Below are 10,622 nucleotides of genomic sequence, written 5' to 3'. Positions count from 1 at the left end.
CCTGCCCGCCAGCCCGCCAGCCCGCCAGCCCGCCAGCCCAGCCCCGGGCCACTCCCCTGCCCCACCCCGTCCCCCGGGCTCGACCGGGGGCGGAGCCGCTCGGTGCCCCGCAGGACTTGGTTCGGCGCCCACTGTGCCCCCTCCTGACCTGAGGCCTCCGAATCCGCCGGGCCCCAGGCTTGGAGATTCGCCGCCGCCGCCGCCGCCGCCGGCAGAGTGCGCCTGGCGGGTCGTGGCCAGGGCAGGTCCCAGGTGGCGGGAGAGGACAGGTAAAGCTAGAGTGACCCCAGGAGCAGAGCAATCGGGGGTAAATGTCCTGGAGGAGCGGAAGCTTTTTGACTGCAAGGGCAGAGCCCTGGGGACAGCGACCGGGCTAGCACTTTGAGTTCAGGTCTCTCCTCTCCTACAGGGCCCTGTTTCCCAGCCTGATACCCTGGGCCACCAGAAGAAAGGTAATAGTCACAATCACTGTACCAGCCAGCATCAAGAAGGTTTGCCCCTCATCTTGTGTAATCACGGCCATGCTCTAAGATGCAAACTTTTATTCTGCCCATTTCACAGAAGAGAAAATTGAGACAGTGGGGCTCCTGGGTTCCTGGGCAGGGGAAGATAAGTTTTGAGGGCAGAGAGGGAGCTGGTGGAGGGTGGCTGTGACAGCGATTTAGGAGACCAGCTGCGGGGTCCAGGGGACAGGGAAGCCAGAAAGCAGCTACAGGAAAGCCAGTGGGGACTTAACCCTTATGCATCTGCCCCCAGTGGTGTCATGGATAGACGTGTATGCCCGTGCCACCTGCCAGCCACGGGAGGTGGTGGTGCCCCTGACCGTGGAGCTCATGGGCACCGTGGCCAAGCAGCTGGTGCCCAGCTGTGTGACTGTGCAGCGCTGTGGTGGCTGCTGCCCTGATGATGGCCTGGAGTGCGTCCCCACCGGGCAGCACCAAGTCCGAATGCAGGTACTGGGGTGCTGGGATGTGCCCCACTGGGGTGGGCTGGGGCAGATGCTGGTGCTCCGGGAGTTGCTGGTGGGAGGAAGGGCTGGAGCCTTGGCTGGTGGGCGAGCTGTTCTCTCTCCAGCCCACAGAGCATCCCCTTCCTCTCTGTCTCTCATGGTCTCTCTCACACTGTGTCTCCTCAATCTCTGGAGTACAGATACTCATGATCCGTTACCCGAGCAGTCAGCTGGGTGAGATGTCCCTGGAAGAACACAGCCAGTGTGAATGCAGGTGCCGGCCGGGCCCCACTTCCAAGCTCCCCGAGACCAGGCGTGGGGGGCACTGGGCATGGTGGGACACCACAGTGGAGACCAGGTTTCCAGGACTGGAACTGGGTTAGGCCTGGGATCTAGGGGAAGGGTAGGACGCTTGGCTTTTCTGATTCTCTTCCTCGTCTCTGTCTGTTCCTCTTACTTTTCAGACCAAAAAAAAGAGAGAGTGCTGTGAAGCAGGACAGGTGAGTCTAATGGGCTCTTGCTGAGGTGGGGTTGGAGCCCAGACCTCACCCCCAGGAGGTAACGCAGGGATGGGACAGGAGGCGTATGAGGGGGGCAGGAGGCTGCGGTCCCACCCCCTCTTCCTCCTCCAGCTGTGTCCCCCTCTCCCCTTTTCCTCTGCTCCCCGAGTCTGTGTGCTCCGATCCAACCCCAGCTCCCGGGAAGACTCTTCCTTCCCACCCCAGACATGTTGCTTCTCCTCCTAGGGCTTCCACTCCCCGCCACCGTCCCCAGCCCCGCTCTGTTCCGGGCTGGGACTCTGCCCCCGGAGCACCCTCCCCAGCTGACATCACCCATCCCACTCCAGCCCCAGGCCCCTCTGCCCACGCTGCACCCAGCGCCGCCAGCGCCCTGACCCCCGGACCTGCCGCTGCCGCTGCCGACGCCGCAGCCTCCTCCGTTGCCAAGGGCGGGGCTTAGAGCTCAACCCAGACACCTGCAGGTGAGGAGTGGCGGGGCTGCGTTTGTTTGGGGAGGCATCAGTGCCCTTGGAGCGGGTCCAAGGTGAGCCTGACAGTGGGAGGAGGGCCAGGGAAGGGGAAGCTATTGAGCGTGTTGAACAAATATTGCCCAAGACTCACATTCTAATGTGGGAGTCAGACATCAGGATTCACGATGCCGGCAGAGGAAGTCAAGGTGCTGAGGTGAGGGGCACCTGATGCAGATTCTGAGAGGTCCGAGATGCCCTTGGAGAAGGTGGCATCTGCAGTCAACATGGGGGAGTTGGCTTTCCAGTTTGCAAAGCTCTGGGCCTTTCTCAGAGCCCCTGTGGTATAGGCGTTTGTGCCCACCTCGTGGACTCTGAGAGGCCAGGACACAGACTGGACCCCTTCGTCCACCCTTGTCTGAGATGCCTCTCCCCAGCCCTCCCTTCCACAGCTGGGCCACGGGGTGGCGACATGTGGGCTTGCTGGGAGTGTTAGGAGAGAATGGGGTTCACAGAGGGTAATAAGGGGATGGAATATGGGGGAGCCGGGGCTGAGCTGTGCCCGCGTGAACAGACTCCTTCCTCCCTTCCTCAGGTGCCGGAAGCTGCGAAGGTGACACGATGCCTTTCAGACTCAGCAGGGCCATTTGCCTCACAGGCCACACCCCAGAGGGGGACAAGAGGGCACCATGCTGAGAAGCGCCCAGTCCCTAGACCTCAGCGTGGTCAGAAGGTGCTCCTGGACCTGGGCTCTCAGAGAACTTTCCAGCTGTCCCTGGTCTCTCCCAAGGCTGCCATCCAACAGGGTGGGCCGCTGGACGGCAAGACATGAGACATGTCAGCGCCAGGGGTCACGGACTAATTCGGGAGAGAAGGGGTCCCGTCTCGATCTGCAACCACCACGTGTGAGTGAGCGTCTTCCAGCCGGCTCCACTGTCCCCTCCCCGAGGCACCGATCCTCTGCAAACACTGGGGAGTTGGACTTCTTCGGTGGAAGAACTGTGACCCCCCAACCCTGATAAAAGAGATGGAAGGATCTGTCCCTGCCTGTGTCACTGTCTGCCACCGTTCAGGCATTCTGTATCGCGCTGTCTCCTGGCCCCCAAGCCTGTCTTACTCTCTCATTGTGCAGATGGAGGAAACAAGGCCCCAGGTCCCCCATCCGGTCGACAGAGCCGGACCCATGAATTCCTCCCAGTCCTGTTCCATCCAAGCCCTGGGGAGGCCTTGGCCCTCCTGCTTGTCACAAAGGTTCCTTTCTGGAAGGAGACAGATTGTAATGGCCAGTGAGCTGGAGGTGGGACGCAGATCTGAATGATCTTGGCTATCACGGCCCCCTCTTTCTGGACCTCAGTTTCCACATGTGCACATGGAGGGAAGGGATGATTGCTACAGTCCCAACCCTTGGGCCCCAGGAATATTTGCCTCCGCTTGGTAGAAAAATCCGTCTTCTCTGCCAGGTGGCACTTGATATATATTTTTTAAATTTGTTTTTGTTTTTTATTTATTTTTGAGAGAGAGATACAGCACGAGCAGTGGAGGGTCCGAGAGAGAGGTAGACACAATCCGAAGCAAGCTCCAGGCTCTGAGCTAGCTCTCAGCACAGAGCCCGATGAGGGGCTCGAACTCACAAACGGTGAGATCATGACCTGAGCTGAAACAGGATGCTTAACCGCCTGAGCCACCCAGGCACCCCAGTTTACTGCCCTGTATTTAAGCTACTTTTTACAGCTTAACTCTAAAGCCGTGCACCTGCCCTGTTCCCGCCTCCTTGAAAGGAAACTACCAAGGGGCTGTGGCTGGTGGGCTTGGTTTGGGAGACCGGTCCCCTCACCCCACCCACTTTTCTCCACCTTCACCTCCCTCGACCTCAGGCTCCCCTCGCCAGCCCCTGCTTGGGATTCTCCTGACCCAGCCTAAGCTCAGTGCAGCCTTCTGCCTGTGGCCTCCTGTGGAGTGGTGTGGGGTTGGACCAGAGGCCAACTTTGGGTACCGGTGCTTTGCCTTGCAGAGGCCGGGCATTCAAGGACAGAGGTTAAGCCAGGGCAGAACGCAGCTACACTGATGGAGGCCTTCTCTGAGACGTCAGATTGGACGGCATGGTCGTGATCTTGTTGGGTCCTTGGCAGGAGTGGGTTTAAACCAGAAGAGGCAAGTCCTGGCAGTGATTGCCAGTTTGAAATCATTTTCCTCAGCTGTGCTGTCACTGACAATGTCCTAGCTCAATTAAAGTGCGACAGATGAGGGTCAGGGACCCTGGAGCTCCCACCCCCCAGCGCAGCCCACTTAGTGCTGGACACACACCGTGCTTCACATGCACCTCCTCGCTTGGTCCTCAATTCTAAGGTCAGCGTTGCTAATTATCTTCCTCTTTCGATTAAAGAAAGAGGCTCAGAAAGGCGGGTTTTGCTTTGGATTTTTTAAAGTGTATTTATGAGATACAGAGACAGCATGAGTGGGGGAGGGGCAGAGACAGGGAGACAGAATCTGAAGCTGGCTCCGAGCTGTCAGCAGAGTCCCGACACGGGGCTCAAACCCATGAACCATGAGATGGTGAGATCATGACCTGAGCCCAAGTCGGACGCTTAACCGACTGAGCCACCCAGGTGCTCCTCAGAAAGGCTGATTGACCTGTGTGTTTGACCCCGGAGCCGGCTCTCTCTCCAACACTCAAGTTTGTTGCCTCCCAACTACAAGTTCATTATGTCAACTGACAGACTGCGCGCTGCTGAGTGCCGGGGCACCCGAAAATACCTGCCTGGGGGTGGAGGGGAATGGGCCCAGCCAGACCACTACCGTCATGACTCTGGACGATGTGCGGCTGGCAGAGGCAGTCTGGATGCTGGCGCGTTGAAATGGGCGAGCACCAGCTGTGGGCCAGGGTCTGGTGGGACGCGTCATGGCGGCAATCCTACAGTGGCCCTGCCATGTGGGTGGTGTCAAGCCCATGTTATAGGGACTCAAGGAATTGGCTCAAGGTCACACTGCCAAAGGACGGCAGACCCCAAACTCAAACCCAAGTCTGAAGCCCAGGCTCGTCCCACTGCAAATAACTGGAGGCTGTGGAGCCTGCAGAGGCCCGGGGTCAAACGAGAGCCTGGGGACGAGAGAAAATGGCGCCTCGAGACCCCCTCCGGGAACCCGCGTTCGCCTGACCTTAATTTCACCTCGACCGGAAGTGCCGAAAGCACTTTAGGAAGTCACTTTCACCTAACCTTACCGGCTGCAGCTCCACCGGAAGTAGCGCGTCGTCACGTGTCGGCGCGAGGGCGGAGCTGGGGGAAAGGCCGCCCCACCCGGCGTCTGTGGCCGCGGGTTTCGCACAGTCCAATGAGGGCGGGCGGCGTGGCCCGGCCTGGTGGCGACGATGATGCGCCTGCGCAGAGGCGGCGCACGACTAGGGTTGACTCCGGGGGCGCGGCGAGGAGGTGAGCGGGGGCCACAGCCCGGGCTGGGGGGAGCCGGGGTGCACGCGGGCAGGCTGGATCAGGCCGGGCAGGAGCGGGCCGGGGCTGCGAGTGTCAACGAGGGATAGGTCAGGAGGAAATTGGGGGTTGGGGTCTGAGCTGTCTGGGGATGCCGCAGGGGGAGGGTTTTCACGCCGCACGGGGCGGAGCCCCGGGAGTTGGGGCGGGACGTGGAACGGTGACGGGTGGAACCTCGGAGCTGGTGCCAGTAGAAGGCGGAGCTGCGGGACTGGGGACGGAGCTAGGACAGGTGGGGGGCGGAGCCTGGCCCTTGGAGGAGGAGCTGGAACAGGCGGAAGGTGGAGCTTCGGGTTTGGAGACCGAAGGGGACGGAGCCCAGGCACTGGGGGCGGGCCTTCAGTCGGTGAGTGGCGTGGCTACAGTTCAGGAAAGAGAGTCCAGTTCTATTGAGGGCGGGGCTCCAGAGCAAGGGGCGGAACTACGTCCTCTAAAGGGTGGGGTCAAGGAACCTAGCGAAGGCGTAGGCCCAGGTAATGGCCCGGGGCGTCCACGCGGGGGCGGTCTCCGCGGGGGCCGGGCCTGGGGACGCGGTAGGCCGAGAACTCCCCCGGGAGAGGTGGTGTGGGTGGAGCGGGCTCGCCGGCCACCAGATACGGGGCCGGTCTGGGTACCCCGCAGGCCCCCGAGGGCTCAGAGCTGGGGCGGCGCCCCGGGCGGAGGCACAGGCCCGGCCTGGGGGGTGCCTCCGGAAGATCGGGGCTCCCCGGAGCCACCCAGCGGCGATGTGTGGGTGCCTCGGGGCAGGCCCCCTGCAGCGGCCTCAGAGCTGTGGGTGTGCTGGGCGGGGGGCAACTGGGTATGGCGCGACTGGGGTCGCTCCGCGGAGGCTACTGTTGGGCAACCAGATAAGGTCTGGACTTTGCGCAAAGGGACGGGTGGAAATTGAAAAGTGGAGCCGGGGACCGGGAGGGAAGGAAGAGCTGGGGGTGAGCAAAGGGGCGGGGCCCTGGCTGCTGTGGCCTCCCCTGACCCCCTCCCCTCGCTGCTGGGGTCCTCAGGCAAGCCCCCTTCTCACTGAACTGGTAAGTGTGGCCGTGGAGCCCGGGGGAGGGGGTGGTGACCCGGGACAAGGGGATCCCCATGGGCAGGCAAGGTACGGTGGGGGTGGAATCCTCCTGGTACCTGCCTATATTCCATGCCCTCCCTGCCCTTCCCCCCGGTCGGTCGGTCGGGGTCTGTCCCCGCAGAGACATGAGGCTGAGCTGGGTCCTGACAGTACTGTCCATCTGCCTGAGTGCCCTGACCACTGCTGCGGGGGCCGAGGGCAAACGGAAGCTGCAGATCGGGGTCAAGAAGCGGGTAGACCACTGTCCCATCAAGTCGCGCAAGGGGGATGTCCTGCACATGCACTACACGGTGGGTGAGGGAGTGGAACATTTGGGGGTGGGTGGGGCTTCTGGGGACTTGAAAGGACTTGGAAGTCAGATGGCTCAGCCAACAAGGTGGGTGACCTTGGGCAAGTCCCCTCTCCCCTGCTGTTCACTGTCTGATCCCCAGGTTGGAACCAGCAAGCAGTGACAACGTCCTGTGAGCCACGCAAGGCTCTGTCCCCTTCTAGGACTATGGCTGCCAGCGGGGAGCCAGCTTGGGGACAGCAGCAGGGTGGGGAGGTGTGTCAGAGTGGACTCTCCTCTTCACTGGCCTTCCCGTGATCCCACAGGGGAAGCTGGAAGATGGGACAGAATTTGACAGCAGCCTGCCCCAGAACCAGCCCTTTGTCTTCTCTCTGGGCACAGGCCAGGTCATCAAGGGCTGGGACCAGGGGCTGCTGGGGTGAGTCGGGGGGCCATGGCTGTGGTTGAGGAGGTTGGTTGTAGGAGGCAAGCCCCGGGGATGGGGTGCGGGGCAGGGGGCCTGCATGTTCGCCATGTGCTGAACACGTGTTGTTCTGCAGGATGTGTGAGGGAGAAAAACGGAAGCTGGTGATCCCATCAGAGTTGGGTAAGAGGCCTTTCCTGAGCCTGGATGGGGAGTTCAGGGCATGTGTCTGGGGAAGGGAAGACTGCTTTGCCTCTACGTTGGTCTCTGCCCCATGCATTCATTATGATGCATGTGTCTTCCAAGCCTAGCTGTATCCAGTGGTGAGAACAGGGCAAGACCCTTGGGGCACTTACTTGGTTCTTCTGCCCACCCTCTGCCCTCTGCTGGACAGAGTAGCCCCTTCCTGTCTCCGTGACACCTTCTCCATTTCTGGCTTTCTTGTTGGCAAAGGGCAGAGGCCTGGCTTCAGCCTGGATGTGTGCAGAAGCCTCTCCCTTAGCCCAGTCACAGCTCACTATTCCTTTATGCATCTTTGACAGGGTACGGAGAGCGGGGAGCTCCCCCAAAGATTCCAGGTAATACGCCTTCCTACCCCCCTATGCCCCCCTCCCTTCTTCCCGCACCCTGGTTCTCACTGTGTCCTCACTTCTCTCCTGCAGGTGGTGCGACCCTCGTGTTCGAGGTGGAGCTGCTCAAAATCGAGCGACGTTCAGAACTGTAGCCAAACGGGGGGGGGGGCAGTGGAGAGGCCCCCATCAGGGACCAGACTGTTTAAGAAGAAAAAAACAAACAAAAAAAAACCTTGAAAGCCCATAAAGCGAGCCTGTGTTTGTTTGTGGGCCCTGGGAGACCTAGAAGCCACAGCTTCGGCTTCAGCCTACCCTCTCCTATGGCACCCCCCCACCCCTCTTCTTTCTTGGCTGCAGGGCCTTGGGTATACACTCAGTGGCATGGGCTTCATGAGGGCCAGGCCCTAGATGGGATGGTGGTCCTTGCCCAGAGGGAAAAGGAGTGTTCCCACCTGCCAACAGTAATGCCACTCCCCCACCCTCCCCCCAGCTCCCCAGCCACTTCTAGCTCATGGCGTGGGAGCCAGCACTGGGCTATCGTCATGGCTACGTGGCCCTCAGGAAGGCCTGAGGTCACCTGGGGAGACGCTGAGCTGATGGCAGCTGCAGAGCAGAGTGTCCCCCATAAAAGAGACCAGCTGAGCCTGTTAGCTGCACCAAAGGCATGTCCTAGCTTTATTAAAGGGCCGCGCCGCAGAATCAATATAAAAACACAAAAAGTCCCATCAGTTTAATAACAATAAAAAACCCCAAAATGGAAAACTGAGGGGGCAGGGAAGAGGCCCCTGGGCCAGGGGCACGGGGAGCCCTGCTCACGGCACCAGGCCTGGCCACAGGGCCCCCCGGTATTGCTGTTGCTACGAGGTCAGGGGGGCAGCGATTGTCTTGTGGGAGCCACCGTTCATGGGGGTCGAGGACCCTTACTTCTTCTGGGGTGTGCTCAGCTTCTGCATGCCCCGGATCTTGTCCAGCAGGCCAGAGATGAAGGCCTGGACAGAACGGAAGGCGTTAGGGAGACCAGACCCCAGGAGGACAGACGCCCAGGCTCCTCACCCCACCACTGGGAAACCCATGCACTTACCTCGGTGGGTTTGTAACAGTCAACCAGGAGCTCCTGGGAGGGCATGGGGGGAAAGGGGGGCATAAGTACAGCTGTGAGTTCTGAGGAACGGGCCTTGGGCTCACCTGTACCCATTTCCAAGGCACTGGGCCCCCCCCAAGGCACAGGTGATGCCACAGCCACTCAACAGCTAGACAAGCACCATTAGCCCCATTTGACGGAGGCAGAAGCTGAGGCCCAGCGTCACAGCTGGCGGACTAAAACCAAAGAAGGCCCAAATTTAGAGCCTTGCTTACCCAAGAGGCCATGCCTCCAGGCAGCTAGCTCTCTACTCCCTGACCCTCCCTTCCTGGCCCTGCTGCCTTCCCGGCCCCCCTCTCACCTTGACCCTGGCAGCCCGGGTATCATCACTTTCCATGTCCAGGAGTTCATCCACATCAATCTCCAACTCTGGTATTTCCTCTTCCTGGGGTGGGGGTGGGGGAGGAGGGAGAGACAAGGGCCTGAGTTGGGAGAGAGGGTGTGAGAGGGGCTCCGGCTGGGGCCCCTGCCCTACCGCAGAATGAGCCAGGCTTCTTTGCCCAGCAGACAGCGGCAGCTGTCTGAGGAAGAAAACAGATCAGGCCTGTGCCAAGGCAAAATGCCCGACGGCGGCGGGGGGAGCTTCCTGTCCCTGCCAGTTGGGCACCCTGGGTGCCAAACAGGGCCAGACAGCAACGGCTGGGGACCCTGAGCTGACAACCCTGCAGATGTGTTGCCCCAACTTCTGGGCTCCAACTCAATCAGCGCACAGGTGGGGCCATCTGTCCCAACTCATCACAGCCCCTTCCCCTCCCCCAAACACCTGTCACAGCTTCCCAGGAGTGGGGAGGAAGTAAAGGGTGAGGGGTCATTGGGAAGGACCCAGGGCTGGTAATGGGGAAACAAAGAGCCCATACTTTGCTGAGGGAGGGGGTGCCCGTCACCCCTCCCCCCCAGGAAGCATCTATCCAGTCTGGAGCCGGCTGCATTCCAGGGCCGGTCTAGGGTAGGCAGCACAGGGCAAGCCCACTCCTCCCCCCCTCCCCCCCAGGGGCCTGAGTCACCATTTGAGCAAGGAAGGAGTCATGGGGTGGAGAACCAGAACCAGAGGACAGGCCAGCCTGCCCCTACACCAAAATGGAGCTACAGGCTGGCCCATTAGAACAGCCCAGACCCTTTACAATCAATCCCACCAGGCTTGAACCTTTTAACCAGTTTAGGCTAGAAGGCACTAGGTAGATCACCCCTGCCAGCCCAGACTAGCCTCTTGTCTCCTGCCCATGGCCCAGGCTCTCCCTTGAGGCTTCTTGAGGACCCCAAGCTTGAGCAGAGTAGTGACATGAGGGAGTCATGAGGGAAAAGATAGGAGTGACCTAAGGTCAGACAAGGAAGAGCATACACTGGGGGCGGGGGCGGAGAGTCTAGAAAGGGAGGGGAGCGCGCGGAAGCGGAGCGCCCATTGACTCCGGGTGACAGGCAGCCGCAAGGTGGGGTTCCCAAGCAGTCTGACTAGGGATCGATTTTAGGGTGTCGGCGCAGAGTAAGGGACACACCTGGCAGTCATAGAGGCGAGTAAGCTGCTCCAAGATCCACTCCTCCAGGTTGAGGCGTTTCCGTAGCTCCTTGCGGTCGTACTTGACCGTGACCTTCCCTTGGCGCCTCACTGGGCCCTCGTCGTCCGCGCCGCCTGGGCCCTCGCCTGCAGCCCCAGGGGGGCTCTGAAAGTAGACGCGGGGCCCTGGGCCACCACCGCCCGGCCCAGGGGCCGGGGCTGCCAACGCCGCGCCCCCCGCGGGGCCGCTGTCCG

The 10,622-nt window shown here is 61.0% G+C and overlaps 3 protein-coding genes across 9 annotated transcripts in view; 2 read left to right on the top strand and 1 right to left on the bottom strand.

The window, feature by feature from the left end:
- VEGFB (vascular endothelial growth factor B) overlaps window positions 1–2,958 on the top strand; it is a 3,224-nt gene extending 266 nt beyond the window's left edge. The window contains exons 2-8 of the mRNA XM_029957404.1: window positions 154–269; window positions 410–452; window positions 757–953; window positions 1,150–1,223; window positions 1,414–1,449; window positions 1,696–1,931; window positions 2,512–2,958. Coding sequence (XP_029813264.1) covers window positions 154–269; window positions 410–452; window positions 757–953; window positions 1,150–1,223; window positions 1,414–1,449; window positions 1,696–1,909 — 680 coding nt within the window. The 3' untranslated portion in view covers window positions 1,910–1,931; window positions 2,512–2,958. The remainder of the gene's footprint in view (window positions 1–153; window positions 270–409; window positions 453–756; window positions 954–1,149; window positions 1,224–1,413; window positions 1,450–1,695; window positions 1,932–2,511) is intronic.
- Window positions 2,959–5,235: 2,277 nt separating this feature from the next.
- Window positions 5,236–7,982, top strand: LOC115306411 (peptidyl-prolyl cis-trans isomerase FKBP2). Of its 7 annotated transcripts, none has more exons than XM_029956788.1 (6): window positions 5,236–5,344; window positions 6,592–6,760; window positions 7,065–7,177; window positions 7,299–7,345; window positions 7,705–7,740; window positions 7,825–7,982. In XM_029956788.1, exons 1-6 carry the CDS (start codon window positions 5,247–5,249, stop codon window positions 7,884–7,886), a joined length of 525 nt encoding a protein of 174 aa, XP_029812648.1. In that variant the 5' UTR covers window positions 5,236–5,246; the 3' UTR covers window positions 7,887–7,982. The 7 variants fall into 7 exon arrangements, with proteins under 7 accessions (XP_029812648.1, XP_029812649.1, XP_029812652.1 ...); XM_029956792.1 differs by lacking the exon at window positions 5,236–5,344 and adding an exon at window positions 5,723–5,747; XM_029956791.1 differs by lacking the exon at window positions 5,236–5,344 and adding an exon at window positions 5,785–5,874.
- A 399-nt stretch (window positions 7,983–8,381) lies between these two features.
- The window catches only part of PPP1R14B (protein phosphatase 1 regulatory inhibitor subunit 14B), a 2,795-nt gene continuing 554 nt past the window's right edge, over window positions 8,382–10,622 (bottom strand). Inside the window, exons 2-5 of the mRNA XM_029957403.1 lie at window positions 10,369–10,617; window positions 9,177–9,260; window positions 8,816–8,848; window positions 8,382–8,723 (exon numbers count right to left, since the gene is read on the bottom strand). Coding sequence (XP_029813263.1) covers window positions 8,655–8,723; window positions 8,816–8,848; window positions 9,177–9,260; window positions 10,369–10,617 — 435 coding nt within the window. The 3' untranslated portion in view covers window positions 8,382–8,654. The remainder of the gene's footprint in view (window positions 8,724–8,815; window positions 8,849–9,176; window positions 9,261–10,368; window positions 10,618–10,622) is intronic.

Source organism: Suricata suricatta, chromosome 11, assembly GCF_006229205.1.
Source record: "Suricata suricatta isolate VVHF042 chromosome 11, meerkat_22Aug2017_6uvM2_HiC, whole genome shotgun sequence".
Taxonomy (NCBI): Eukaryota; Metazoa; Chordata; class Mammalia; order Carnivora; family Herpestidae; genus Suricata; species Suricata suricatta.
Note: the sequence above shows the minus strand (reverse complement) of the source record. Positions and strands in the feature narration are given on the sequence as shown.

Excerpts from the sequence above, each read along its gene's own strand:
- LOC115306411 (XM_029956787.1), top strand. The coding sequence starts at position 5,878 with ATGGCCCGGGGCGTCCACGCGGGGGCGGTCTCCGCGGGGGCCGGGCCT. Across the intron at positions 6,427-6,591 it reads GCCCCCTTCTCACTGAACTG|AGACATGAGGCTGAGCTGGG; the intron begins GTAAGTGTGGCC and ends CTGTCCCCGCAG. Across the intron at positions 6,761-7,064 it reads TCCTGCACATGCACTACACG|GGGAAGCTGGAAGATGGGAC; the intron begins GTGGGTGAGGGA and ends GTGATCCCACAG.